The sequence below is a fragment of the Eublepharis macularius genome, chromosome 7 (assembly GCF_028583425.1).
Source record: "Eublepharis macularius isolate TG4126 chromosome 7, MPM_Emac_v1.0, whole genome shotgun sequence".
NCBI lineage: Eukaryota > Metazoa > Chordata > Lepidosauria > Squamata > Eublepharidae > Eublepharis > Eublepharis macularius.
The window spans coordinates 81,816,458-81,842,979 of record NC_072796.1 but is presented as its reverse complement, the minus strand read 5'-3'; the positions used below and the strand labels follow the sequence as shown (position 1 = coordinate 81,842,979).

General features: G+C 42.8%; 1 protein-coding gene across 1 annotated transcript in view; it reads right to left on the bottom strand.

The window, feature by feature from the left end:
• Window positions 1-26,522, bottom strand: part of ASXL3 (ASXL transcriptional regulator 3) — a 113,432-nt gene that overhangs the window by 77,315 nt on the left and 9,595 nt on the right. Inside the window, exons 3-4 of the mRNA XM_054985878.1 lie at window positions 2,083-2,191; window positions 834-945 (exon numbers count right to left, since the gene is read on the bottom strand). Of these exons, the coding sequence (XP_054841853.1) occupies window positions 834-945; window positions 2,083-2,191 (221 nt within the window). The remainder of the gene's footprint in view (window positions 1-833; window positions 946-2,082; window positions 2,192-26,522) is intronic.

Genomic DNA, 26,522 nt, shown 5'->3' with positions numbered 1-26,522 from the left:
AGAGAAATCAATGCAGTATGGGGCCAGAACTGATGAAGCAGCTCTGTGCAGAAAAGACCTAAGACTTGGAAGTCTGTGAAATACACCACAACTTCACAATCAACACCATGACTATTTTCTATGGTGGTCAAGGTCATTGGCAAGCAGAAAGTATGGCCTCCTCCAAAAACCAGCCCAAATTTTGGTGCCTTGATTATAATTAAGTATTTAAATATTTTACAAAGATGTGGATTGTTGTCATTTTAATTTCTTAAAATTAAGCACAAGTACAATAAACTTTGGCTAGTTTGAGTGGATAAATACTCTGCATATTAGAGCTGAAAGATCTAGAAAAATGATCCACATACCACAGAAGACAAAGTCAAAAATCTATAAATTCTCATTAATCTATATTGCTTTCATCGGTTTCTTTATGTACAAATCTTGCACTTTAAAAATCCATGTGTTATTTTGAACTGCCTTCCTTTATTATGGCTATCTTTGACAAAACTAGGTTTTATTGGAAATATTGAAAATCATAACAAAGTCTCTTTTCCTCTAGGTTCCAGACTGAATGTTTGACAACATGATATCAAAAATAAAATACTAATAGATCTGAAGTGAGAAGCCCAAATCCATTAGTAATTTATTATTTATTATTATGCTTAGTAATTCATTATTTTCAAATCTATTAATAAAATTCGCTAAGGATGAATAATTATTTTACATATCTTAGACATTCTCAGCTACTGAAGCATCATTCTATTCAATTTTGAAATATGGCAAGTGCGACAGCCATGTGTTATCACCACAGAACATAACTGATCCAGTCAGACTAAAATTAAATTGGCTACCTCCATTTTCTTCTCCAGTGCTATTGTTTGTTTCAGCCATTTCAGTGCCATCCAACTCAGATTCACAACCTAAATCCAATGTTCCATCTGCTGGGCATGTAGAGTCTTCTTTCTATGTACAGCAAAAAAAAAAAAAAGATCACTTTGTTGCTGCTTTTCAAAATGGCTTTTTAATGTAATATAGGGCTGGGGAAAGAATTACATTCCATTTTCTGACCATCTGATAAATCTGAAAGCGCTTATTTTGCCAATTCCGAATGCATATTCCTTTAGAAACACTGCTCATTTCATTTCATTTTATGTCTGCATGTAGAACCAAACTTGTGTAGAAATTCCAGCTAAGTAGATGAATGTCACCGAAAATGCTCCCATCCTTTTATGTTCTCCTTTTGCTAGTTCCCATTTCCTAGATTCTGATCCCTACAACACTGAAGTTCACAGCACTGTGAATATTTAGATTCTAGACAGTTTGTTGTTCAAAAACACTAACCATAATATGAGTTATTCTTGGTAAATAAAGAAAAAACTGCCTCTGAAATACATTAGGTGGTAACAAGAGAGACCATATTTTTAGTTTTCAGGAAAAGCACCATCTATTCCACGGTGATTGCTTCAATTTTATGCACATTACTATCAATTGCAGAATTTCCAATTTTGAATTAAAACAGGGAAGCAAATCTGCTCCATAAAATATGTTATCCTTTTTTGTGTGTCCTTCACTCTTTCACACACCAGTTATCAACTAACGGCATGTGATTAACGGTCTCAAAAAGGAATTCTATTCATCCATCACAGCAAGTCATTCTTTGAATCATGGCTCTATCATTTCAATTCCTTACTAAACCTTGGATTGTCAAATGTATCACAAAATCTCTCCAAATGCAACTTGTACAAATATTCTTTGGTTAAATATTATGCATGAATCGAACACATCTCTAAAACTCAGTCTCCTTTAGGTTACTGCTTATAAAACAAAGCAATTTTATTAGCTCTGAAAAGATAGCGTGTTCATCCAGCAAAGCACTTTAAAAACAATGAACCCTAAATTCAGGAATATGTAGAGTTTGGGGGTAATTTTAATGTTTATATTCATTCTAAATTATTTTATATGTAGTCTGAACACAATTAAAAAGATTTTCAGATCATTTCCTCATTCAAGTTTCCCAGCCTAATCTGTTTATGTTTTGTTCAAGTTTACATAAACTGTCTTCAGAGCTTTGTGTACTGAAATTGTAAAAGTTCAACTTACTTTGAGTGCATAGAGTCCTGCCTTGCCAGGGATTTTGAAGAACGTCCCGTCACCTACACGAGTGTTAGTGTGAAGCATTGCATTCAGACAAGCTAATGGAGAAGTTCCACTGAAAAACATAAATGGAAAACAAAATAAAGTAGATTGAAACTGAAGGTTTCTTGTAACACACTTCTCTCCTTTTTTTTAACCTATGCTTCTTTTTAAAAAAAACCCTCCCATCCCTAAAAACATCGACATTACAATAACAGGATGGCTGAAACTTAATCATATGCATCTGTCCCTTCAGCTTCAGGCAAAAGTCTGCAAATTATAATTATGCTATTTCCACACAGTAAACAACTTTACATTTTAAAAGAACCACAGTCCAAATATTTTTGTGAAATTACTTTGCAAATAACATCATGAAGCCTCATTTTTGCAATGTTATAGACAATGTGGTTGTTGCACATGAATGATCAAAACGGTACTAAGTTCAAGGGCAGCTGCATCCCGATAGGTTGAGAAAGCAACAAAAGAATGGAGACCCAGGAAGAACACATTGAAAATTGTAAAGGTTAGCTATGAACAAATATGTGCATCATTTTCTTAACACAGCCAATGCAAACATACATATTTTATAAGCTTTAGATAACAGCAAAGTAATTTTTGCACTTTTTACATGATGGGCAACTCGCCTAAAATACACTGTCTGGGAAGTAATTCTCTTTGATATTTGCAAAAGAACCTACTTCCAAATTAAGTGTTTATTACTAACTGCTGCCTAGGAGACAGACAAATTTTAGAAAGTGATTATACATCATGAGGAAAGTATAGTCATACATAATGGCAGTCAACAGAATTCAAGACTTAAAATGTAGATTTGCACAGTGAATTGGGGGTCAGAGTGTACATACATCACCACTACCTCCATACACACACACACACACACACACACACACAGAGAGAGAGAGAGAGAGAGAGAGAGAATTTAGAAGAAGGGCAGTGATTAAATTGCAGCCTTCCATCATTGTCCATCATTATTGTAGCTACTCATATTTAATAAACTATGGCATTAAAAAGGGGAATATAGAGCTGCCAGTCTCCCGGTGGGGTTGAGGGATCCGCCACTTCCAGTCTCTGCCTCTTGCTGCCACTCACTTGGCTGGCGGGGGGGGGGGAGGCCCAAGGGAACAAGCCAAGGAGGCAAGAAACCTCCCAGGCCAGTGCACAGCGGGAACACTCCCTACAGGCACAATGACATGAAGGGCAGGAGCATGCCCGCCACTGGACGAGATGACAACACTCCCAGAAGTGACATCATCTACTGTGCTGGGAGTGCATGCCCGCTTTCCATGCACACAAGGAGTCTAAAAAGCTAAGTGCTGGGTTCCCCACTCTCCCGCCGGGAGGGGAAAGGGACCTGGCAACCCTAAGGGCAGCAGCTTACTGCTTTTATCTTTCATGCATATTCTAATTAAGCAGTGTTGATGAATATAGCTAAATCAAAATATGTAATGAATATAGCTAAATCAAAATATTTTCGTTCAGTAAACAGGAGTTTCTGCCATAGGTAATTACATATTTTGAATCATTGTTATGGATTAATAAAGTGCGTAGCTCAGTAGGAAGTTCATCAGAATTTAACATTAGTGTTTCACCTAGATAAGCAATAACACTGTAGAAATTATGGGCAAAGAGCAAGTTTATGAACCAACAATGAATGACTTCATATTTTTTAGGGTCTCATGCATACGGCTTCTACTAAGTTTAATGGGTTTGTTAATAAAATGCTGATCAGAAAGCATACAAACTAGCTTGCTAGTATAATGCCAAGGAAGTAGTTCTATGGGATATCTTCTGTAACCCAAAAGTTGTTCATTTACCTATCATACTATACCCTGCCCTTGGCCTTCCTTGAAAATAACTCAGTGCAGCGTACAAAGAATATCAATTATATTATCACAACAACCCTGTGAGTTAAGTTAGGCTGACAGATCACCACTGACTTAAACTCTGTGCTTCATGGGTAAGTTGAGATCTGAGCCTAAGACTTCTCTATGCATACATTTCTTATATTTATGATTACCATTTCTTTTTATTGCCTTTCATAAAGCACAACTCAGCTGTACATCTATTTCATTTTGCAACCACATTCAGTCTCCATTAAAGACCATAGCACTCCTTATGCAAGATAATAAATGATATATTTTAATGCAGGCAGACATTTGCCTGTTAAAAGACTTGAGAGTTTCTGACTTCCAATAATACATTAGCAGGCTTATCAGAGTAGATTACAAATGCAGTTTAGTTAATAAAATAACTATTAAAATGCCTTGTCATTGCTCAATGATTATGACGATGGAACTAGCACATGCAACATTCTCTCAAAAGGTACTTCATAGAATTAATATCTAAATGGGTAATTAGAGGTAGCATTTAGCTGACCAATACGAAGATTCTCTAGCTAAATAAAATTTATAATTTTATCACCATACTATTAAAGATTTTTGTTTCCATTTCTTCTTTGGCTTATTCTATCCAAAAACTCTATGCACACAATTACCATGACCCACAAGAGCACAATGCACCCACTTTTACCTTTCATTGTTCTTTTGCTTCAGTAGTGCTGTCCCCTTTCCATTCAAATTTTCAAACTGCTTTTCCACACAGAGGCTCTCCTCTGACTTTGAAAAGCAGTTTGTCAAAATCAACAGTTGTTATAAATGGTTCCTAATACGAGAATTGGGAAATAAAAACTGGAATGGTGCCCCCTCCCTTTACTGGATTGTGATTTATTTTTTATTTTATTTTATTTATTTATTTCAAATTTCTATTCCGCCCTCCCCGCAAACAGGCTCAGGGCAGATAACAACATATTAAAATACAAAATACAAAATACAATAAAAACAACATATTAAAATACAATAAAGATCCATACACATTAGGATTAACATTTATATATTGCAAGCAAAATAATGAAACGTGACTCTTAATTCATTTCGTCCCAGGCAGCAAAAATAGAAAACCAGTATGATAGAACTGTAAATAAAAAGGACAATATGTACAACCCTTAGTAACACATGCTCAGATCCTAGGAAAGAAATAAAGGAGTTGCTGTTACTGGAAATGGGCAATGGCAGGAACAAGTGATCTGGCCAAAACAATTAAAAGGAGCAATGCATCTAGCTTTCAGAAGTTGTGTAAAAACAAAGCAGTGGTAACAAAAATCCAAAGACTTCCCGCAATGGTATGGAAGACAATACTACAAGGATCCTTCAGTGGGAAATGAAAGGCTTGTCTTCATAATCAGGATAGGAATATTGATGGTTTATTCAAGCTTATTATCATAAATCTGTAACCAGGATTCTTCAACTCCTGTATACATTGCAAATTTCAATTAATTTTGCACATCAAATATTATCTATTTCCAGGAACAATTTTAAAAGCTGGTTCTTACTTGTAGGCCCTCAATAGCTTGGGAACAGGGTATGTGAATGACTGTCTCTTTCCATACTGTCCAGCCTTCCAGTTAAGAACTGCCTCCCAAGCCCTTTCTCTGTGCCTTCACCTTCAGAGGTGAGGCAGATGGCAACTAGAGACAGAAGAGACAGGGCATTTTCAATAGTGGTGCCTCGCTTTTGAAATACCCTCCCCACTTTTAGGCTTACCTGGTGCTTACCATACTATCTTTTGGGCATCAGGCCTAAACATTTCTTTTTATCCAGGGTTTTAATTAAGGGGTTTTATCTTTTCAGCTACTTTATGGTCTGTAGACCTGGGGTATGTTTCAAGGAATTTTTTGATTATTTATATATCCCTCATTTTAATGGCTTATTTTGTTTTTATATTGATAATTTAAAAAAAAAATACTTATTTCAGAGCAAAAAAGAAAGGAAAAAAAACAAAAAGAAACCCCCAATGGTAGCAACTCTCTATACATTTCTGTAAAAGGTTTTCAGATGTCTAAAAATAAGTCTATACGCAATTGTCCTCTATATCCAATACACTCAAATGTTGATAAATTTATAAGCTTCTCAATTCAATGACTTATTTATTTATTTTATTAGATTTTTAGTCCACCCTCCCTGCCAGGTGGGCTCAGAGCAGAGTACAACATTTCAGTTTACATAAATAACAGTTAAAAACAGATAAAAACATTATACAAATAACATTAAAAGAACTTTAAACAATAAATACAATACAGCTTCTCTTCAGATGGTGACAATAAAATACTACATTTCAGGGCCTGGCTCATATATAGGCTCATATATAAGGTGGTGGACAGATCTTTAGTGTGACCAATGGGGGCCCAACCTAACCTCCACCAGCAGCGCCGGATCCAGGGTTGCCCACGCCCGGAGAAACCCTTGGCTTACTGCCTGTGTGATGACGTCACTTTGGTGACGTCATCACACAAGGCGGACGGAGGCAGCATGTGGGGCTGAGAAGCTGCCCGCCCCATTTGCCTCCCCGCAGGCGAATGGTGCGGGCGGCCTCACAGCCCCCCGCGCTGCTTTAGCCTGCTTCGCAGGACAGGGGGCAGCCGGCTTGCTGCGCACCCCCTGCCCTCCAGGGCAGGCGAAAGCAGCACAGGGGGCTGCAAGGCTGCCCGTGCCATTTGCCTCCCCGCAGGACAGGGGGCGGCCGGCTTGCCGGGCACCCCCTGCCCTCCAAGGCAGGCAAGAAGCAGCGCGGCTCCCCGTGCTGCTTTCGCCTGCGCCGCAGTACTGGGGGCAGCCGGCTTGCTGCGCACCCCCTGCCCTCCAGGGCAGTTGAAAGCAACGCGGGGGGCTGTGAGGCCGCCCGCGCCATTTGCCTCCCCGCAGGCGAATCGCACGGGCGGCCTCACAGCCCCCCGTGCTGCTTTCGCCTGCCCCGCAGGACAGGGGGCGGCTGGCTTGCCGGGCACCCCCTGCCCTCCAGGGCAGGCAAAAGCAGCGCGGGGGGCTGCGAGGCTGCCCACGGCATTCACCTGCCCGCAAGACAGGGGGCGGCCGGCTTGCCGCGCATCCCCTGCCCTGCAGGGCAGGCAAAAGGCAGCGCGGGGGCTGCGAGGCTGCCCACACTGCCGCCTGCGTGCTCCGGCAGCTGGGAGCTGCTCCCGGCACCCCCTCCCTGGCAGCGCCGTGGGCAGACTACCCCCCCGCCCCCCCCCCTAGATCCAACCCCCCCCCATAGATCCGGCCCCGTAGAACCGGCCATTTATTTATTTTATTAATGTGCCTGGCGGAACATTATAGATGTTCTGCCAGGCATATGGTGGCGTATGCCTGGCGGAACATCTCTGTCTTACAGGCCCAGTAGAAAGATAACAAATCCCGCTGGGCCCTGGTTTCCTCAGACAGAGAGTTCCACCAGGTCGGTGCCAGGACCAAAAAGGCCCTGGTTCTGGTTGAGGCCAGGCGGGCCTCCCTTGGGCCAGGGACCACCAACAGTTGTTTATTTGTTGAACAAAGCATCCTCAGGGGTACATACGGGGAGAGGTGGTCCTGCAGATATGCTGGGCCCAGTTTGCATAGGGCTTTATAGGTCAACACCAAAACTTTGAACCGGACCTGGTACTCAACCGGTAACCAATGCAGCTAGCGTAGTATAGGTGTTATATGTTCCCTGGTCAGGACCCTTGCCATTACTCGTGCAGCTGCATTTTGGACCAGTTGTAGCCTCCGGATTAGGCCCAGAGGAAGCCCTGAGTAGAGCAAGTTGCAGTAGTCTAGTCTAGAGGTAACCGTTGCTTGGATCACTGCAGTTAAGTCATGGGTCGATAGGTAGGGGACAAGCTGCTGGGCCTGTCTTAAATAGAAAAATGGGCAACCGCTGCAACCTGTGCCTCTGTAGTCAGGGAGGCATCCAGGATCACCCCCATGCTCCTAATTCTTGAAACCGGCACAAGTGGCACTCCATCAACAGCGGGGAGCCAGAGTCCCATGCGCATGGCCTCCAAACCTATATGCAGGACCTCTGTCTTTGTGGGATTTAATTTCAACCAACTCTGCTTCAACCACTCAGTCACAGCTTTGAAGGCATGCTCCAAGACATCTGGGGTAGAGTCAGGCCAGCCGTCCATCATCAGATACAGTTGGGTGTCATCAGCATATTGATGACACCCAAGTCCGAAACTCTGCACCAGCTGGGCAAGGGGTCGCATATAAGCATTAAACAGTAATGGGGAGAATATTGCCCCCTGAGGGACACTGCACAGCAGTGGGTGGTGGCATGACAATTTCTCCCCAAGTGCCACGCTATGTCCCCGACCATGGAGATAAGAGACAAGCCACTGTAAGACAGTCCCTCATATTCCCACATCAGCAAGGCAGTGGGTCAATAGATCGTAGTCAACCATATCGAATGCTGCTGACAAATCCAGTAGTATCAGCAGTGCTGATCTGCTGCGATCCAGCTGCCTGCGGAAATCATTCATGAGGGTGACCAGCAATGTCTCCGCCTTGTGTCCTGGGAGGAAGCCAGATTAAAAGGGATCTAGGGATGAGGAATCATTTAGGAAACCCTGAAGCTGCTCCACCCCCCACCCCCCGCTCAATCACCTTACCCAGAAACAGGAGGTTCAAAACTGGGCAGTAACTGACTGGGTCAGCGGGGTCCAAAGATGGTTTCTTCAGGAGAGGCCTAACCACAGCTTCCTTCAAGGATTTGGGAAAAATCCCAGAGCTCAAGGACATGTTGACAATGGCCTCCAAGGCAGTCTGTAGCCCATCTACACTGGCCTTCACCAGCCATGATGGGCACGGGTCCAAGGAGCACGTGGTAGGTCTCACTGCTCGCAGGGTCCTGTCAATCTCATCCCCGGAGAATGCGTTAAAATGATCTAACATCATCCCAGTAGACGGCCAAGGGGCCTCTAGTTTACATACTGTGTCAACTGTGGCTGGCAAGTCACGGTGGAGAGACAAGATTTTGTTAGCAAAAAAGCTCCCAAAAGCTCCGAATTCAGAATTTAGCAGTCTCCCCCTGATAGGGAGACCAGTGACTGAACCACAATAAACAATTTTGCTGGGCATGAGCTAGCTGATGCAATGAAAGCTGAGTAGAAACCTTTCTTTGCAGCCTTCACCACCATCTCATAGGCTTTTATAGGATTTTGTCTTTTCAATGCTGTACAAGAATTCTTTTAGCAACTGTAAGGGCATGGAAGTCCATTTCCATTGACCACTGGTTACATTCCAAGTAGGGTTGCCAGGTTCCCTTACCCTTCCAGCAGGAGGGGGGACCGGGCACTCACCCTTTACGACATCTTTATGCACATGCTTTACTCTTGGGGTGGTGGCCTGCTGCAAAGTGTGGAAGCAGTCCTGGGCCAGTGCAATGATGACATCACTTCCAGGAATGACGTCGTCACACCACCCTGGATGCATGCCCAGGAAACCTATTCCCCTGCCTTCCCCACCCCCACTCCTACCCCTGCTGGTCAGCTGAATGGTGGGGGAAGGAGGGGGAGCTGGGGATCTCCCACCCCCACCAGGCAATCTGCGATCCCTAGTTCCAAAAGATAGGCAAATAGTTTAAAAGTACATAAACTTCTCAAAAATAAATGAGTATTCTATTAATAATTTATGATTTTTTAATTTTATTTTACGGTAGCAGAGTTTTACTTGTAAACTGTTTTGAGTGTGATTCTGGACAGGCAGTAGAAACATTTCCTAAGTAAATAAATAATCCTGTCTGCCTATAAGGAGAGTCATTCTGAGGTAATGCAACTTCCTGCTTATCTAGGAGCTACTGTACCCATTTCAACTTTGGACTTCCCATCTGATTAACTAAATACATCCAAGATTTATCTGATTATTATTAGGGACAACTAACAGACTGCCTCTTATTTATGATTATGGGATTAAATGAATTTGGGGAAACATCCAGATGAATTAGAAGAGCATAACTTCAATCATATGCCAGTTATTATTAAATTTTACTATACTAAACAATAAATGCCCTGACCTGGATAGCCCAAGCTAGCCGGATCTTGTCAGTTCACAGAAGTGAAGCAGGACTGGCCCTAATTAGTACTTTGTAGTACTACTAATTAGTAATTAGTAGATGGGAGACCACTAAGGAAGGGCAGGGTCACTATGGAGAGGCAGGCAATGGCAAACCACCTCTGAATGTCTCTTACCTTGAAAACTATGTAGGGTTGCTATAAGTCCCATGTCCTTTGACAGCGCTTTCCACAACCAAGCAGTAAATACCATAGACTATATAAAAAATATAAATAAAATTTTCTCTTCTTTAAGAGAAACAGTATGTTCCTGGGACCACAGGCTATGTACACATGATGCCACAGTGACAATGTTCCCTTTACTGGGATTTATTTAATTGTTCCTAGCTATCATTTTGAATATTTATTTTAAAAAATCCATCTTGCTTTAAAGTCCCCAAAGATTCTCAAAAGCAAATTACAAAAAAACACTTCCAATAAAAAATTCACTGCAGATTTCTCCCTGGAAACATGGTATCCATGTGGTTCTAGGATCACTGCTGGCAGCAAAGTAGAGCTCAGCAGCCACAACTCAGTGAGCCTTTGATAGAAGCTCATTATTTTGTAAATGAGCATTATTATGTACAAGATGCCACACCACATACTTACTGCAAATACCAAAGGTTTAATCTAAATTTGCATGAACAAAAAAAGCCTTGACAAGCAGATCTCCCTGCCTTCTGCTTTCTCTACCAACCCCGTTTGTTCTGAAAAAACCACTACTGAAAATGGATCTATCACTATTTATTTCTGCTGCTATATTACACAAATAAGGCTAATGACTTAGTACATACCAGATTTTCAATGCAGTTATATTACAGAAAAATACTGTTTATAATATTTCATAATGTGAATTAAAACCATGATAGTGTAACATCATCCTCAGGAACCCCAGAAATTATGACATCAAGTAGTCAAATAATGTATTTTGCGATTTCCACCAGAACAATATTTTAATCTAGAAAATGCACTATTCGTTCTTAGCACAAACAAAAAAGCATCCATGAAATTATGAAATTCTATAATACAAACTTACTTTCTACAATGAAGAACAGTTGCCAGAACCCCACCAGATGCAAAACATGGAAGAAAACAAAAACAAAAACCAGTTAGACAATATTAATATTTTACAATATCTTCCTGACTTTCAATACAACTAGTTAATTGCAATTATTTTTTCTTCAGTCTCATTTTAATTTTGAGTGGTCTTCATTTTAAATTGTCTGTGTGCTTCATGTTCCACCCAACAAATACTTAAGCCTGTTGTTAATTTCAAGCTTCCCACACGCCCTCCATGTGAAAACCTCCAACATCATGCACCTGTGAGCACCCTCTGCTGGGCTATGCAACAGGCATTGATTAATATCATCAAAATGAACAAGGCAGGAACTATGCTACCAGAATTCTATTACACTGCAGTAAAGAACTGAAGGCAACCAAAGGAGAGAACATCAGTACAAACACAACTTATTTTTATGTCAGAAACAATTAAAATATTGAAATATATTCAAGTTAATACTTGCTCTAATATTTAATTACAGTATTAATCTTTATCCAAATGAGTACTTAGTACTCATAACCAAGATCTTGCCTTAAAATTATCAACAGACTGAAGTCCTGCCCTTAATTACACAGCTGATACACCTTCAGAGAAATCAGAGCCTTTCTACACAGTTCAAATCATACTCCAGGAAATCACTTGCAACAAGGCTAAGAGGCCAAAAACATACGGCCACAAGTAGTTTAGTGACCCACTGAACTACTGAATGGTGCCCTTTTACTAACATCCACAAGACATCAAACAGCTCAATAGTAAAAAAAAAAAAGGTATCAACATAGAACAAAATGTTATGTTAAATCAATCTATTTGGCAATAAACAATTAAATATGCTAACTTGTGTATGTGTGTGTGTTTCAAATTTATACACTGGTAAATTGGCCACTGGAGTCTCCAATTTGTTCACAATAAATACTAAAGTATCTTGATGCTTTTATTTTGAAATAGATTTGTTTTTCTCCCCAACAGAAATTTTTAAGTGCAGGAAATGCAATGACTTGTGGGGGGCATCTCATTCTCCCCTATCTCACCATGCCTTCTTTCCTTTCCCTGACCCCCATAGCTTCTCCCCATTTTCCTGCTTCCTTCTCTTCGTCCCACCCACCTTTGTTTGCCATCCATCTTCATCCTCCCCCCCCCCTCTCCAGTAGCCTCTTCCCTATGGCCCAGTTGCTCGGTGCTAGTTGAGCCAAGTCCATTTGCACGGTCAGGAATGTGCAAGGACTTGCGGGGGGAGGGGTACTCACTTCCCCTTCCCTATACTATTTCTGTATCCCCTTCCCCATACTATTTCTGCTTTCCTTCCTCCTGGCAGCCTCCATATCAGGGATGTCAGGTCCCCCACGGTCCAAACTGCGGAACGGGGTGCCAGTGTCTCCTTACCCTTCACTAAATTTTGGACTGATTTTTATTCAATTGGTTCCAGAGTGACATCATTCCCAGCATGACACGGAAGAGCTCTGGAGTGCACAGGAGCACGCTTTGCTCCTCATCACTCTGTTTCTGCACCTTTCTCCTTGCCAACCTGCTGAGAAGTAGTGCTGGGATGACAGGAGGGGTGGAAGCTGGGGGTGGGGAATCCACACCCCCATCAGGGGACTGGTAACCCTACTCCATATGCTGACCTCTCCCTACATCCTTTTCTCCTTCAAACACACTAAACAATTTACCTTCTATTTACCCCCCACCAATCTTCATCTATATTTAGTAATTTATTCCATTTATATACTGCCTCTCTCCTCCATGGGAAACCAGAGCAGCCTATATAATCCTCTTCCATTTTATCCTCACAACAACCTTCAGAGGTAGTTTAGGCTGAGTGTGTGTATCAAAGTCACCAAGTGAGCTTCCACAGCAGAATGGTGATTCAAACTTGGTCTCCCACATCCTACTCTGAAACTCTAAACACATCGGCTTGGGGGTGGGGGTGCTGCTTCAGTTGAACTGGCTGAGTGAGTTATGCAAGTCAGTGGTAACTAGGGTTGCTATTCCCCTGCTGGGGGTGGGGGATCCCCAGATTCCACCCTTCGCCTCCCGCGCCCACTTACTTGGCTGGTGGAGGGGCACACTTCCTGTGGTGCCCTCCTCCCCAAGCGGCGCAATGCGCCCCCAGGCAGGGGGCGTGTTCCCGCACTGTGAGAGCGGGCGATGGCAGCAGCAGCAAGATGATGTGACCATGGTGGCAGCAGCGGCAAGATGCTGCAACCACGGCAAGATGCTGTGACCATGGCCGCTTGCTCTTGCCTCTCACCGCCGTCACCTCCGCCTCTTGCCGCTGCAGCCCCTGTGCACCAAATGACAGCGGGCTGCAGTTGCAGCAAGAGCGAGTGGCCATGGTTGCAGCGAGAGCAGGCGGCTACAGCAACAAGGGCCCCATTTGACCCGGGGGTGCCCTTTGACCCCATGTGATGATGTCACTTGCGGAAGTGATGCTATCACACAAGCCAGGAGCACGGAAAAAAGATGCTGGGGTAAGTACCAGCTCCCAATCCCGCCAGGAGACTACAGGGACCTGGGGATCCCCTGTTGAGGGACTCCAGGTCCCTGGCAAACCCTAGTGGTATCAAGTTGTCTGGTGGTTGTTTCTGGACCTAACCCTAATAAGCCCTCCCTCAAAGGCCAAAACTGCCCTGGAAAGGGCCCTCCTTGCCGTTTCCTAACAGAAAAAAAGCCTGGAACACTGGCTAAACTGTTATGATTGCCTTGCAAGGGCATCTGAGAGCATCTGGTTAAAGCTACAGCTGCTCCTTTTATCAATTTTGAGGTTTTTGACCTCTCAAATCTGGGGCATTTTTCAAGTATATAGGAAGATTTATCTTGTCTATTCACAGCTCCAGTCTCCAGATGTAAGTATCTTCAGATCAGGGCCACTTGGCTATTGGTATGTAGTATACTGTTTGATTTTTAGTCCTCAACAATTCATGCAAGTACAGTTAATGTTGCAAAAATTGAGGGCTGCCTTTAATCTTTGCAAATATGTAGTAACAATAACTTATTTTACAAGAAATAAATTATTTCTGAGATCATGAAAAAACATGGAAGTTGGAGCACACCTGGGAATGAAAGCTGTATATCTGGAAAGATTAAAGACCATCCTCTATTGGGAAAAAGCAGATATGTTTGTATATGCATTTTCATAACTATAACATTTGTCACTCTATTTCTCCAACCTTTTAAAATCCGTTCACACATTCTTTCTTGCCTTCTTAATAGAACCCAAAATGAAAATTACTGTTCCTAAGCAACAATTAGAAACTATTCCCTTTACTGCCATTTCTTATGTTAAAGCTTTAATTACATTGTTTTAGTAGGAGCTTACAATATCAAAAATTTCTACACTGCACTCTCACTGCAGCAGATGCATTTGTGTGAATGCCCTTTCTTCATATATGGGTTTTTAAAAAGGCATAGTCATCATTATTTATGGTAGATGGGTCACACAGCTTTTGTCTGGCATAAGCAGCATTCTATAATCAGTACCAGTACAGTGCACTGTCAAAGGAGATAATCTTTAACACATTAAATTATAAAGCACATCAAACAACAAACCTCTTTTTAAAAGTCTTTTCTCCTTTTCTCAGAAGGTAGTAACTAACATGGAGGAAGGCTGCACTACCACCCATCAGCTCTCATTAGAAAGCAATGCTCACTTCTACAGAGAAAATGCATGATGCTGGTCACCTAAATAAGAGTTAACAGTCTCTACTCCCAGTTTTTGAACCTAGGACCAGTTCACATGTTGAGGAATGTGATAGTGAGCATGAAGAGACCTGAGGCGGTAGAATGGAATGTGTAACTTCACTGCAAGCATAAAGTCAAATTTTGGAATGTGCTTATATTGAAAAGTCCCTATTAAACAGAAAACCGGCACAGCAAGCAAAAAGAGCAGTAAAAATCTTTCCCTACTGGGCTAAATCTTCTATTTGCATGGAAATTTTTATAAAAAGGAACATTTAGACCTGGAATCCATCACCTGCAATCTCAAGCAGTACATTCCATTATACCACCTTAGAAGGCTTTGCCTCCTCATTCTATGGCAGCCACGATGGTAAAGCATTTGAATTTCTCTGTTACTATTGTTTATGTAAAGCTATCTTGATGAACTATTCTGTATTATGAAGAGAATGTTCCACATTACTTATCTATTTATTTAGTAAAGAATCCAGACTAAACTTTATTGTAGCATAAGCTTTCAAGAACCACAGTTCTCTTCATCAGATGCATCTGACGAAGAGAACTGTGGTTCTCAAAAGCTTATGCTACAATAAAGTTGGTTAGTCTTAAAGGTGCTTACTGGACTCTTTACTATTTTGCAACTACAGACTAACATGGCTGACTCCTCTGGCTCTATTTATTTAGGTAATTTGTATGCCATTGTGGCTTTTTAAGGCTTTAGAAAACAAATACCCTCAGCCTGCCTAGAAGTGCAGGACTAGTATCTTAGTATTAACAGGCCAGGCAGCAGGTAAACTAAGCTTACCTTATCACTGGACCAGCTTTCACTATGTTGTGTGTGCAACTGGTGCTCTAGTTGCGCTTTACATATGCTCCTCCTGCAGTCCTTTACTCTCCTTTCACAATCTCCAGAGACCTGGACAAAACTATTATTTTCCCCATTGCACCTTGCTCCATTTTAGTGTGGCCCTCTTCTCCTCTATCAAGCCTGAAACGTCCTCCATCAAGTTTATCCCTGAAGGATCTCCAGTCTACAGAAGCACAGGGCATTAAGACTGAGAGCCTATTCAACCACAGTGACACTTCCTGCTGGCTGTCATCCAGTCTCTTTCGCTAAATAAAGGTGGTCAAAAGACCATCGGGAAGGAAAATTCTACAATACTATAGTGCAACAGTTTATAAACCTTTTCAAGTGATTTTAACAATAATACATAATTACATCATATTACATATCATATCATTTTTCAACATTTTTCAGCAATCTTATTCATAATACATAGAAACAAGAGTCCTCTGCAAGAGGACCTGAGGGTGTGACAGCAATGCAGCAGGAAAAGTCTTTAAAGACTCAAAATAACGTGTCTTCTTTAGCTTTTTTCTTTTTTTCTTTTTTCAAATTTTTCAAATGCCAAGATGGAAAAGTACGTGGCTGGTCCAAAGATGAAAGTTGGAAAGCCCAGCGGTGCCCGGAACTAAGACCGGCAGATTTTCCTATAGTTCTTCGTCCATAAGGACTTCCTCAGGGGCATCCAGCTATTTCTATATTTCAAAAAATAAATGCCATACAATATAAGCCACTCCTGGCTTTACGTGTATTTCTTTACAATGATAATAGCAAACATAATACATGAACATCCAGCTTACCCGTACACAGTTGCATCATATACGCGCCGAGAGAACACCCATGGACGTGGAGATAATCCTACGTACTATGAGTTTGGGCATTACAGAATGAAAGAAAAAAAGAAAAAAGCTAAAGAAGACACGTTATTTTGAGTCTTTAAAGACTTTTCCTGCTGCATTGCTGTCACACCCTCAGGTCCTCTTGCAGAGGACTCTTGTTTCTATGTATTATGAATAAGATTGCTGAAAAATGTTGAAAAATGATATGATATGTAATATGATGTAATTATGTATTATTGTTAAAATCACTTGAAAAGGTTTATAAACTGTTGCACTATAGTATTGTAGAATTTTCCTTCCCGATGGTCTTTTGACCACCTTTATTTAGTGACTGTAATCGGGAACAGCCTTATCTTTTGGCATCCAGTCTCTTTCGAGCATTTTAGGGTGAGAGAGTCAGGCCTTGCCAGATCTCCATCACTTCTGTTCACCTGTTTTACATTCAGGTAGGTCATCAGCACCGGAAGAGGGCAGAGTTCTTCTTGACTGGCTTTTCACCATAACCACCTTATGGCTCCATCCGAAACCTTCAAGGCAGCTAATAATAATCATAAACAAAAGCTAATATTCAAATACTAAAACATCATCGAATTTTAAATAATCATCACACAGCCATCCATTTGATGCAATAAAGGTTAAGGTATCATCTAATATTCAGTCAGTTAAGGCCTTCTGGAACAGAAATATCTTTTCTTTGGGCAACTTGTAGTGATAGTGCTGGTCTCACCTCTTGAGGGAACACAGACAGGGGATGGCAAATCTGTTTATTTTTTAAAAAATTACTCCACCTCTCTATTATATATGATTCTCCAGCCAGCTTACAAAATCTATCAAAAATACAACAAATTAGCAACATAGATGGTGGGCAGGCATTTCAGTATCTTCTCCCAGCCCTCAAGGTCTTCTATCCACTGCTGCTTTGGATACTGTCCCTCTTAGGGTAAATATGGCCGCTTCCAAAAACAGGTTGCCAAATATTAGTAGTCACTGTGGGAAGACAGGGAGGAGTTAGTCATTGAACCCTTGTCATGGTCAGATCATTCACTCCTTCGACTGGACTGCTGTTTAGCTACCCCCCCGCCGCAGGGAGGTGGAGCCGACCAGGTGGTTCCGCCCCAGGCACCTGATGGACCCGGATAGGTTCCTGACGGAGCTTGGGCCATTACCCGAGGCGCTGACTTACGCCCCGGCTGAAGAGCTGGTGGCTGCCTGGGATAGGGCGGCCGCTGGAGCTTTGGACCGTGTCGTGCCTTTGCGGCCTCTGACCGGGTGCCGATCCCGAGTGGCCCCCTGGTTCTCTGAGGAGCTGAGGGAGATGAAACGCTGGAAAAGACGCCTAGAGAGTGGTTGGAGGGCCAGCCGTTCCGATTCTGACCGGACACTGGTACGGTCTTATATTAAGACCTACCTAGGGGCGATAAAGGCGGCGAAATCCAATTATTTTCCCGCTTTGATCGCATCTGCAGATAATCGCCCGGCCGCCCTGTTTAGGGTGACCCGCTCCCTACTTCACCAGGGAACGCGGGAAGACCCTTTGCAGGGCAGGGCTGAGGATTTTGTCCAATATCTGCACGACAAGATTGCTCAGATTCAGGAGGGTCTGGACTCTGACTGGGTGGGTATAGATGGGGGGACAGAGGTAGGTCTTGTGAATGTCATCTGGGACGAGTTTGACCCTATGACTCCCGAGGACATGGACAGGATACTGGGTAGGCTTAGCGCTGCTACTTGTTTATTCGACCCGTGTCCCTCCTGGCTGGTGGTGGCCTCCCGGGAGGTCACACGAGGCTGGCTCCAGGGAATTATTAACGCTTCTTTGTGAGAGGGTTTCTTCCCAACGGCCCTAAAAGAGGCGTTGGTGAGGCCCCTCCTCAAGAAGCCTTCCCTGGATCCGGCTGTATTAGCAAACTATCGGCCAGTCTCCAACCTTTGTTTTGTGGCGAAGGTTGTTGAGAGTGTGGTGGTGCAACAACTTCCCCAGCACCTGGAGGAAGATGTCTATCTGGATCCGTATCAGTCGGGCTTCAGGCCTGGGCACAGTACAGAAACGGCATTGGTCGCATTGGTTGATGATCTCTGGAGGGCTCGGGACAGGGGTTGCTCCTCTGTCCTGGTCCTATTAGACCTCTCAGCGGCTTTTGACACCATTGACCATGGTATCATGCTGCAGCGGTTGGAGGGGTTGGGAGTGGGGGGCACTGTGTTGTGATGGTTCTCCTCCTTCCTCTCCGACCGCTCGCAGTTTGTGCGGATGGGGGGCAGAGGTCGACCCGGAGGCACCTCACTTGTGGGGTGCCGCAGGGGTCGGTCCTCTCGCCCCTTCTGTTTAACATCTATGTGAAGCCGCTGGGTGAGATCATCCATGGTTTTGGGGTAAAGTACCATCAGTATACTGATGATACTCAGTTGTACATCTCTACCCTTGATCACCCCAATGATGCCCTTAACGTGATGTCCCGGTGCCTGGAGGCCGTACGGATCTGGATGGGGAGAAGCAGGCTCAGACTCAACCCTTCCAAGACTGAGTGGCTGTGGTTTCCAGCGCCCCGTTATAGCCAGCTGGTTCCAGCATTGGGGGCGAGATTTTGGCCCCCACAGAGAGGGTTCGCAACTTGGGTGTCCTCCTGGATGCGCGGCTGTCGTTAGAAGATCATGTGTCGGCCGTGGCTAGGGGGGCTTTTTATCAGGTTCGCCTTGTTCACCAGTTGCATCCCTTTCTGGATCGGGACGCCTTGCACACAGTCACCCATGCCCTCGTTTCCTGTAACACTCTCTATATGGGGCTCCCCTTGAGGACCTCCCGGAGGCTGCAATTAGTGCAGAATGCGGCCGCGCAGGTGATTATGGGAGTGACACTGCACGCCCATGTAACACCTCTCCTGTGCGAGCTACACTGGCTTCCGGTGGTCTTCCGGGTGTGCTTCAAGGTGCTGGTTACCATCTTTAGAGCGTTCCATGGCTTAGGGCCTAGGTATTTACGTGACCGCCTGCTGCTACCGATAGCTTCCCACAGGCCGGTACGCTCCCACAGAGAGGGCCTCCTCAGGGTGCCGTCGGTCAAACAATGTTGGCTGGTGACCCCCAGGGGGAGAGCCTTCTCTGTCAGGGCACCTGCCCTCTGGAATGAATTGCCCCCGGAGATACGTATGGTCCCTTTCGCCGTGCCCTTAAGATGTTATAATTCCAACAAGCGGGGCTGGCCTAAATGTGTTTTAATTGAGTTGTCCTGTTCTGAGTTAAATTATTCAATATGTTTATGTTTTATATTCTTATTGTTTTATATTTGTATGTTTTATTTTTGCTGTACACCGCCCTGAGTCCTTCGGGAGATGGGTGGTATAAAAATTCAATTAAAGTTAAAGTTAAGAGCTTCTTCCTCTGTGCATATACAGTGAAAACCCTGGAAAATCCCCCCCCTCGTGATTGCCTCAGTAGTGGCAGCTGGAAGTTGAGAAGAGGGTCCTCAGCTCAAGCCAGATCCAGGCACAACAGAAGGGTCTTTCTGGCTGGATGTGTTTTACATGGAACTGCCCTTTTTCAGAACTTTTAGTTTATGCAATAATTCAGCAGTGAGACTGTTGGCTGACATAGATCATAGGGAGCCAATTTTGCTAATATTAACAGAGTTGCACTAGCTTCCTGCTAGATTTTGACTGCAATTTAAGGTGTGGATTAGTATCTTTAAAGTATCTTTAAAGACACTAAGATCAGGACTCTTTATGGATTTCCGTATCTGTGGAAATTTTTCCATATCTGTGTGTGTATGGGTATACATACACACACCTTTCCAAGAGGTGTTTACGGTACTACTGCTCAAATCTTGCTGTTCTACTGCAGAGTGCAGACCAACATGGCTGCCCACCTGAAACTATTTAAAAAAGAAGATCTTCAGGGAAGCTCTTCTTGGTGTGTTTCCACTAGACATGGGCACGAACAGAAAAAAAACCTGAACACCCGTTCGTCGTTCGTTGCCATCCACGAACAACAAACAACGAACATGGGCGAACATGAACTGTTCCCGGACATGTTCGTTGTTCATTGTTCGTGGGGGCCAGAACCACCCCCACCCACCCCCACTTAGCCCCCCTTCCCCTCAAACCCACTTACCTAGCCCTTTAAAGATCCCTTTGTCCTGGCAAAAACAGCAGTGTCTGCTGGCAGCTAGTTTAAGGCGTTACAAAAGTGACCTTCCCAATGTCCAATATCCACCAAATTTGTAGGGGACACAGTCCTCACTGTCTTCTGAAGAACCCCCCCCCCCAAGTTTCAGAGAGATTGCACCCCGGGAAAGGCATGATCCATGGGTCTCCCCATTGGCTGTCATTTTCTCTTCACAGTGGCAAAAACAGGACTCTCTGCTGGAAGTACTTTGAAGGGTTAAAGCTAGAAGGATTTCAGACAGAGTTCAGTCCCTCCCTGCCTCTGGTTGCCAAGGGGATTGATTGCAGGTACCAGACTGTCTGGTTTGATGAACGGCTGCCGAAGGCAACCAGTGAGGCTTACAATGACCACCTGTTCATTTAGGATGGGGCCTCACGAACAGCTTGTTCAAGAACAGCAGATTAGTCTGTCCGTGGTTTTTTTCTGTTCATAATGCTGTTCGTGCCCTTGTCTAGTTTCCACTTACCTGCATAGGCTTTTTTGTGATAGGCTGGGACTCTATTCTTGCAGAGACCTGCATGGTATCCAGTCCACTTCATTTTCGGTGCTAATGAAAAAGTTTAAATTTTTTTTCAGGCTTTTAGCGGAGTTTTTTTCTTTTTATGACCGTTCCAGTTGGCTCCACTAATGTTTGTATCTCCATTGTTGTTGTTTTATCATCTTTTACATTGTTCTGTTCAATTTTCTTAGGCTGCTTTTTTTCTTGTTGCTGTTTTATTATTAATGTTTTTTTATTTTATGTGTTTTTTATTATGTGGCCAGTTCTCTACTGAGACTGCATAGGATATTAACTAACTATGCCAGCTCAAGTGGTGATGAAGTGCACACATCTGAGACTTAGTACTGAATTGCTATTACTATTTTCCAGACCAACAGCAAATATTTCTAAGCTAAAGGGTAAAGAATAAAGTTGATTTGATTTGTCCCCCTTTTGGTACATTAAAAACTCACTGCATCAACCCATGAGAAAACAGCTGTTCCTTTTTGCCTTACATTTACAGATTTCATTACCAGTCTTTGTTAGGAAATACAAAGCATTTTTTAATCCAAAGTGTTCAGAGTATGAATACATAGAGAAAGCATAAAGAACCTCTGCTGTTCCTATTGTTCCATTTAACAGTCAGCCACAACTTAGGGTTTTTAAAATGATTACAAAACTCTAAAGTTTTTTCAAAGGATGGTTGATTTCGAGTCTTTTAGCCCAAGTCCCTCTTTACACTGGCATGTAATTGAGGTACGGGATTACCTATTTGCCTCTCTATACATGCTACTGCAATGATAAACAAAAAGTAGCAACAATGAACTCCATCCGAACTCCTCTAATTCATACTTAAGCAAGTGGCCATTAATGTTGCCATTTTCATTACATGAAACAAAGCTGAAAATCAAGAACCACAAAATATTGCCTGACATTTATACTAATTTGTATATAGCAATAGTTACTTGCAGTTGTTTTCTTTCCTGGTTATGTCCTTGTACAACTATCTGGACTGTTTGGTTCCTTTATGCTATTTTTTTAAGCAATATATTTTATTTTTAAGATTAAATTGAAGATCTATACTGTTTTTAACTGATGGTATTTTAATTTAATTTATATAAATGGTTAAGTATGTACTATTTTAATATTTTGTGATGATTATTTTATTGTGTGGCAAGTTACTCTGAATGCAAGTAAAAGTGGAATAAAACTATTTTAAATCAGTAACTAGCTGCTACTTTCCTATATGCCAGGGTGATTACGCATCTCAGACTCACCTGCAGAGCCATGAGAAAGGAGTCATTTCCAAGGGAAACAAAGGGAAATGAAGGATTTCCTGGACTCTTTCAGGTTGATAGCTCTCACATACAGTGGTGGCAGTGGTTACCGTACTCAATCAGTTCCAGGTTAATGGAACCAGGAGGAAAGAAATAAGGGAGAGTGAGGGGCAGCAAGTTGGCCTGTTGCCCGACAGAAGGACCCTTGGCCAATCCCACTACTCTAACCAGATTTTGTTACATTAATTCAAAAAAGCTCTTAATGATCCATTTTAAAAACAGTGTGGAATGCAGTGGTAGAGGGCTGACAGGAAAGTTCAGTATTGCTGGTGGAAAATGCAGTTTAGATCCAACACATTGTAATCTGAGTTATATATGTCTATTTAGGATGGAATGGATTATTGTTTTTAAGACACAAGGGACAATTTCAGCCCACACTAAAGTAGTTATATGAGTAGAACCAAGTACCCAAACAAGAAAATAAAGAACTCCTAGACAGAATTGTACTGTGAAGGTTTTATTTATAATGTACTGGGTTTTGTCTTTTGAGTATTTCCCAAACATATTATTTTAGTTTGAAAACTGAATTAAATTTTTAATAAGTGTGACAAGGGGAAGTGTTTTAATGTCAATTTTATGTTTAAGATGGAGGTTTCTATATAGTACAGTTTGAAATTACTCTGTACTCTTGTTTCGAATAATATCCTGTATAGAATTAAGAAAAATTGCTCTCAGCAAGTTTCTGCAATGCTTTCACATTCCAGAATAAGCAAAGAGAGACTAAAGCAATTTGATCTCACAGCAAGGAAGAAAGCCAGCTGTAAAAATCCAGGGAATAAATATGAATATCCCCACTAGCAAGCTTTAAATGAAACAAAAAGTTGCATTTAAAGTGTCTCATTTGCACTCAGAATTGCAACTACATATGATCTATATCAAGATTTCTTCACTGTGGAAATTTCTTCCCTTTGCCCCCTGTTAATTCAACAGGGGTATTTTAAGACTGAAATTCATAAGAGATGAACAATAAAACTGTATTTTATTCCTTTTAGTGTTACTTCATTTCACTCCAGATTCCACAAAGTACAAACACACACACACACACACACATATAAATAGAAAGCATCTTACATTGTATATTTACACCATATATAGCCTTTATAGTTGGCCAATTTATAGATTAAAAAACAACCTATATCAAAAGTTCCATTTAACTAATTAAGTTAGTTATATTCAACTTGATAGAGTTTTCTCATTTGCCATAAAACCAATGCAAGTTTTCTGACTGAAGCTTACTGCTGATCAAACTGGACAGCTTCTCCCTAGTATTTTGGCATTGCCCATTTTGCCAGCCCAGCTCCCACAACTAAGCATGCTCATGCAGGGCTTTTTTTCTGGGAAAAGAGGTGGTGGAACTCAGTGGGCTGCCCTCGGAGAAAATGGTCACATGGTTGGTGGCCCCACCCCCTAATCTCCAGATAGAGAGGAGATTAGATTGCCCTCCACGCTGCTGAGTGGTGCGGACAGCAATCTAAACTCCCCTCTGTCTGGAGATCAGGGGGCGGGGCCACCAACCATATGACCATTTTCAAGAGGTTTTGGAACTCTGTTCCCCCGCATTCCAGCTGAAAAAAAGCCCTGTGCTCATGTCCAGGGGGTGTCTGAAACTGGCCTGCAAACATTTACATATTCTTACATGGATACCTGGGAGCTGTAGTTCAATCAGTTTTAAGTATGTGCCAACACAATGAATGTCATCAGCTGCCCAGGTATAAAAGCAGCACAAACACTCTAATGTAGCTATTTTTTTTACATTCTATGATCTGTGCCCACTGGGGTTGCCAGGCCCTCCCAGCCCCTAGGTGGGAGGCTTGAGACCTGACACCTACACTGCTTTTCCCTTAGCTGGTATGCACAGCACTCACATCCTCCTGGCCTGTGCGATGATGTCACTTCCAGGAGGTGACATCATTGGGCAGGCCACCCTGGGAGCACTCCTGCGCTCTGCAGGGCGCCAATCCAGGCCCTATTCAGGCTGCTGTGGAGCTTGGGAGTGCTGCTGCGCTCTCCAGCAGTCCAATTTGGGCCCAATCCAGGCTGATTCGGGCCCGATCTGGGATGATTTGTCCCAGATTGGGCTGCTGTGGACTGCAAGAGCACTGCTGCACTCTACAGCAGGACAATTTGTGCCTGACTTGGGCAGTTGCAGTGCGCCGTGCCACCCAGGAGTTCACCCAGAGGCACTTCCCCTGCCTCCCCCCCCCCCCGCTGACTAGGTGGGAGGCTTGAGCGAGGGTGGGGGGGTGAAGGGTGGGAGCAGGGAATCCCCCACTCCCAGCTGAGAACTGGCAACCCTAGTGCCCACAACATCTCGGGGGCATATGTACATAATCCAGGCAAGCCACTGTATTGCAAACATGCACCTACAGCAGCTACTGAGCAATCTACCATTCTGAAAGACACCAATTGCACCGATGTAAAACCACTTGAAATATTATTTGTTTTAGAATGTGAATAACTTGTCAATGAAATCCCATGGAGGTAATCAATTAGAGAAAAAGCAGTATCATAGCAAAGATAAATTTTGTCTTGCAAACATCGCATCATCTCTGCAAAGAACATATCAAATTCCAAAAGAACTCTGCCTCAGGACATAAGGGAGAAAAGGAATACTGGGTCAGGATTCAGGGGTGAGACTTTAGGCAAGACATGCTTAATGAACTCCTTTAATTTGTAAGTGGCATACGGGGAAGGTAGGCTGCCACATACTATGGTTACAACTGCCATACCTAGCAAGTTGGCCCAAGCTCTTATCTGAATCTACCAATGACTACATATGGGTACAGCAGAAGTCACTTCCAAAAGAAAGATATGAGCTTGCATAAATAATCAACATCTTTGTGAAGGCTGGGGGAGGGGGATGAGGGGAAAAACTATTTTTCTTCCCATTCCTCTGCCCTAGGGTTGCCATGTCACCTTGACCTCCCGGTGAGAGGAGAAGATCTGGCACTTACTTTGGTAGTTTGTGAAGGGCGGGAGCATGCCGACAGGCGCAAAGATGTCACTTCCAGAAGTGACCACATCGTGCCTGTAGGGAATGCGCCCACTGTGCATTAGCCCAGGAGATTTTTTGCCTCCCGTGACCATTTCCCAGGGCCTTCCCCCCACCCCTCACTAACCAAGAGACTGGCACCTGGGCACAGAGGCTGGGAGCTGGGGATCCTCCGTCCCCACTGGGGGATCTGGCAGCCCTACTCTATCTTCTGCCCCAAGGACTTTTTGAAAGCATGCAGAAGTTTAGTTTAAGTGGGTAGCCATGCAGGTCTGCAGTAGAACAGCAGAATATGAGTCCAGTGACACCTTAGGGACCAACAAGATTTTCAGAGTGTCAGCTTTTGAGTGTCACAGAAGCTTGTTCCAACCCACGCAAACCTTCAGTTCTGCAAAATTCATGGAAATAAAAATAAAAACTAAATATGTGAGGTTCCTGTTCTTTCAGAAACAGGTTATGATTAGAGAAAGAAACAAGATTTTTTAGATAATATATTATACATTGATTAAATGTCATAATGTGGGTTTCATGTGCTTAATTTCAACTACAGTTACTATGACACATAACGAGTGAATTGATGACACACTACTGAAGAGATCAAGAAATATTATTTTAAAGTTGAATTCAGTTTCCAGATGTGCTATTAATACTGGGATTAGTCAGGCTGGAGGGAGAAACTATTTTTTTCCCAGAGAGTAGGAAGAAGTTTAAAAGAGAGCTCAAGTAGTGGTGTGTACACTAATTCCGCTGCCATCTCTTGTAAACAGGTGAGGCAGGTTTCTGAATTGTTCCTATATAATGCTGGCTGTAAGAAAAGTCTGCTTTTGAGTCCAAATAATAACTTTCATTTTTTATTACACTGATGATGTTTTCTAAATTTAAATCTTACCTTTTCCCCATTTTCTCAACTGGTACAAACTGATAGATTCAAATACCTGCGGCTGCAATACTTTATAGTTACTGTTTTTTTTAAAAAAGAGCATTTATGGTGCTAAATTAATGAATATACCTAACATTATATATTTTCTGTTTTTAAATCCTAAAAATAAGTATTGCACACAGTTCACATTCCCAAAATTTGGTCG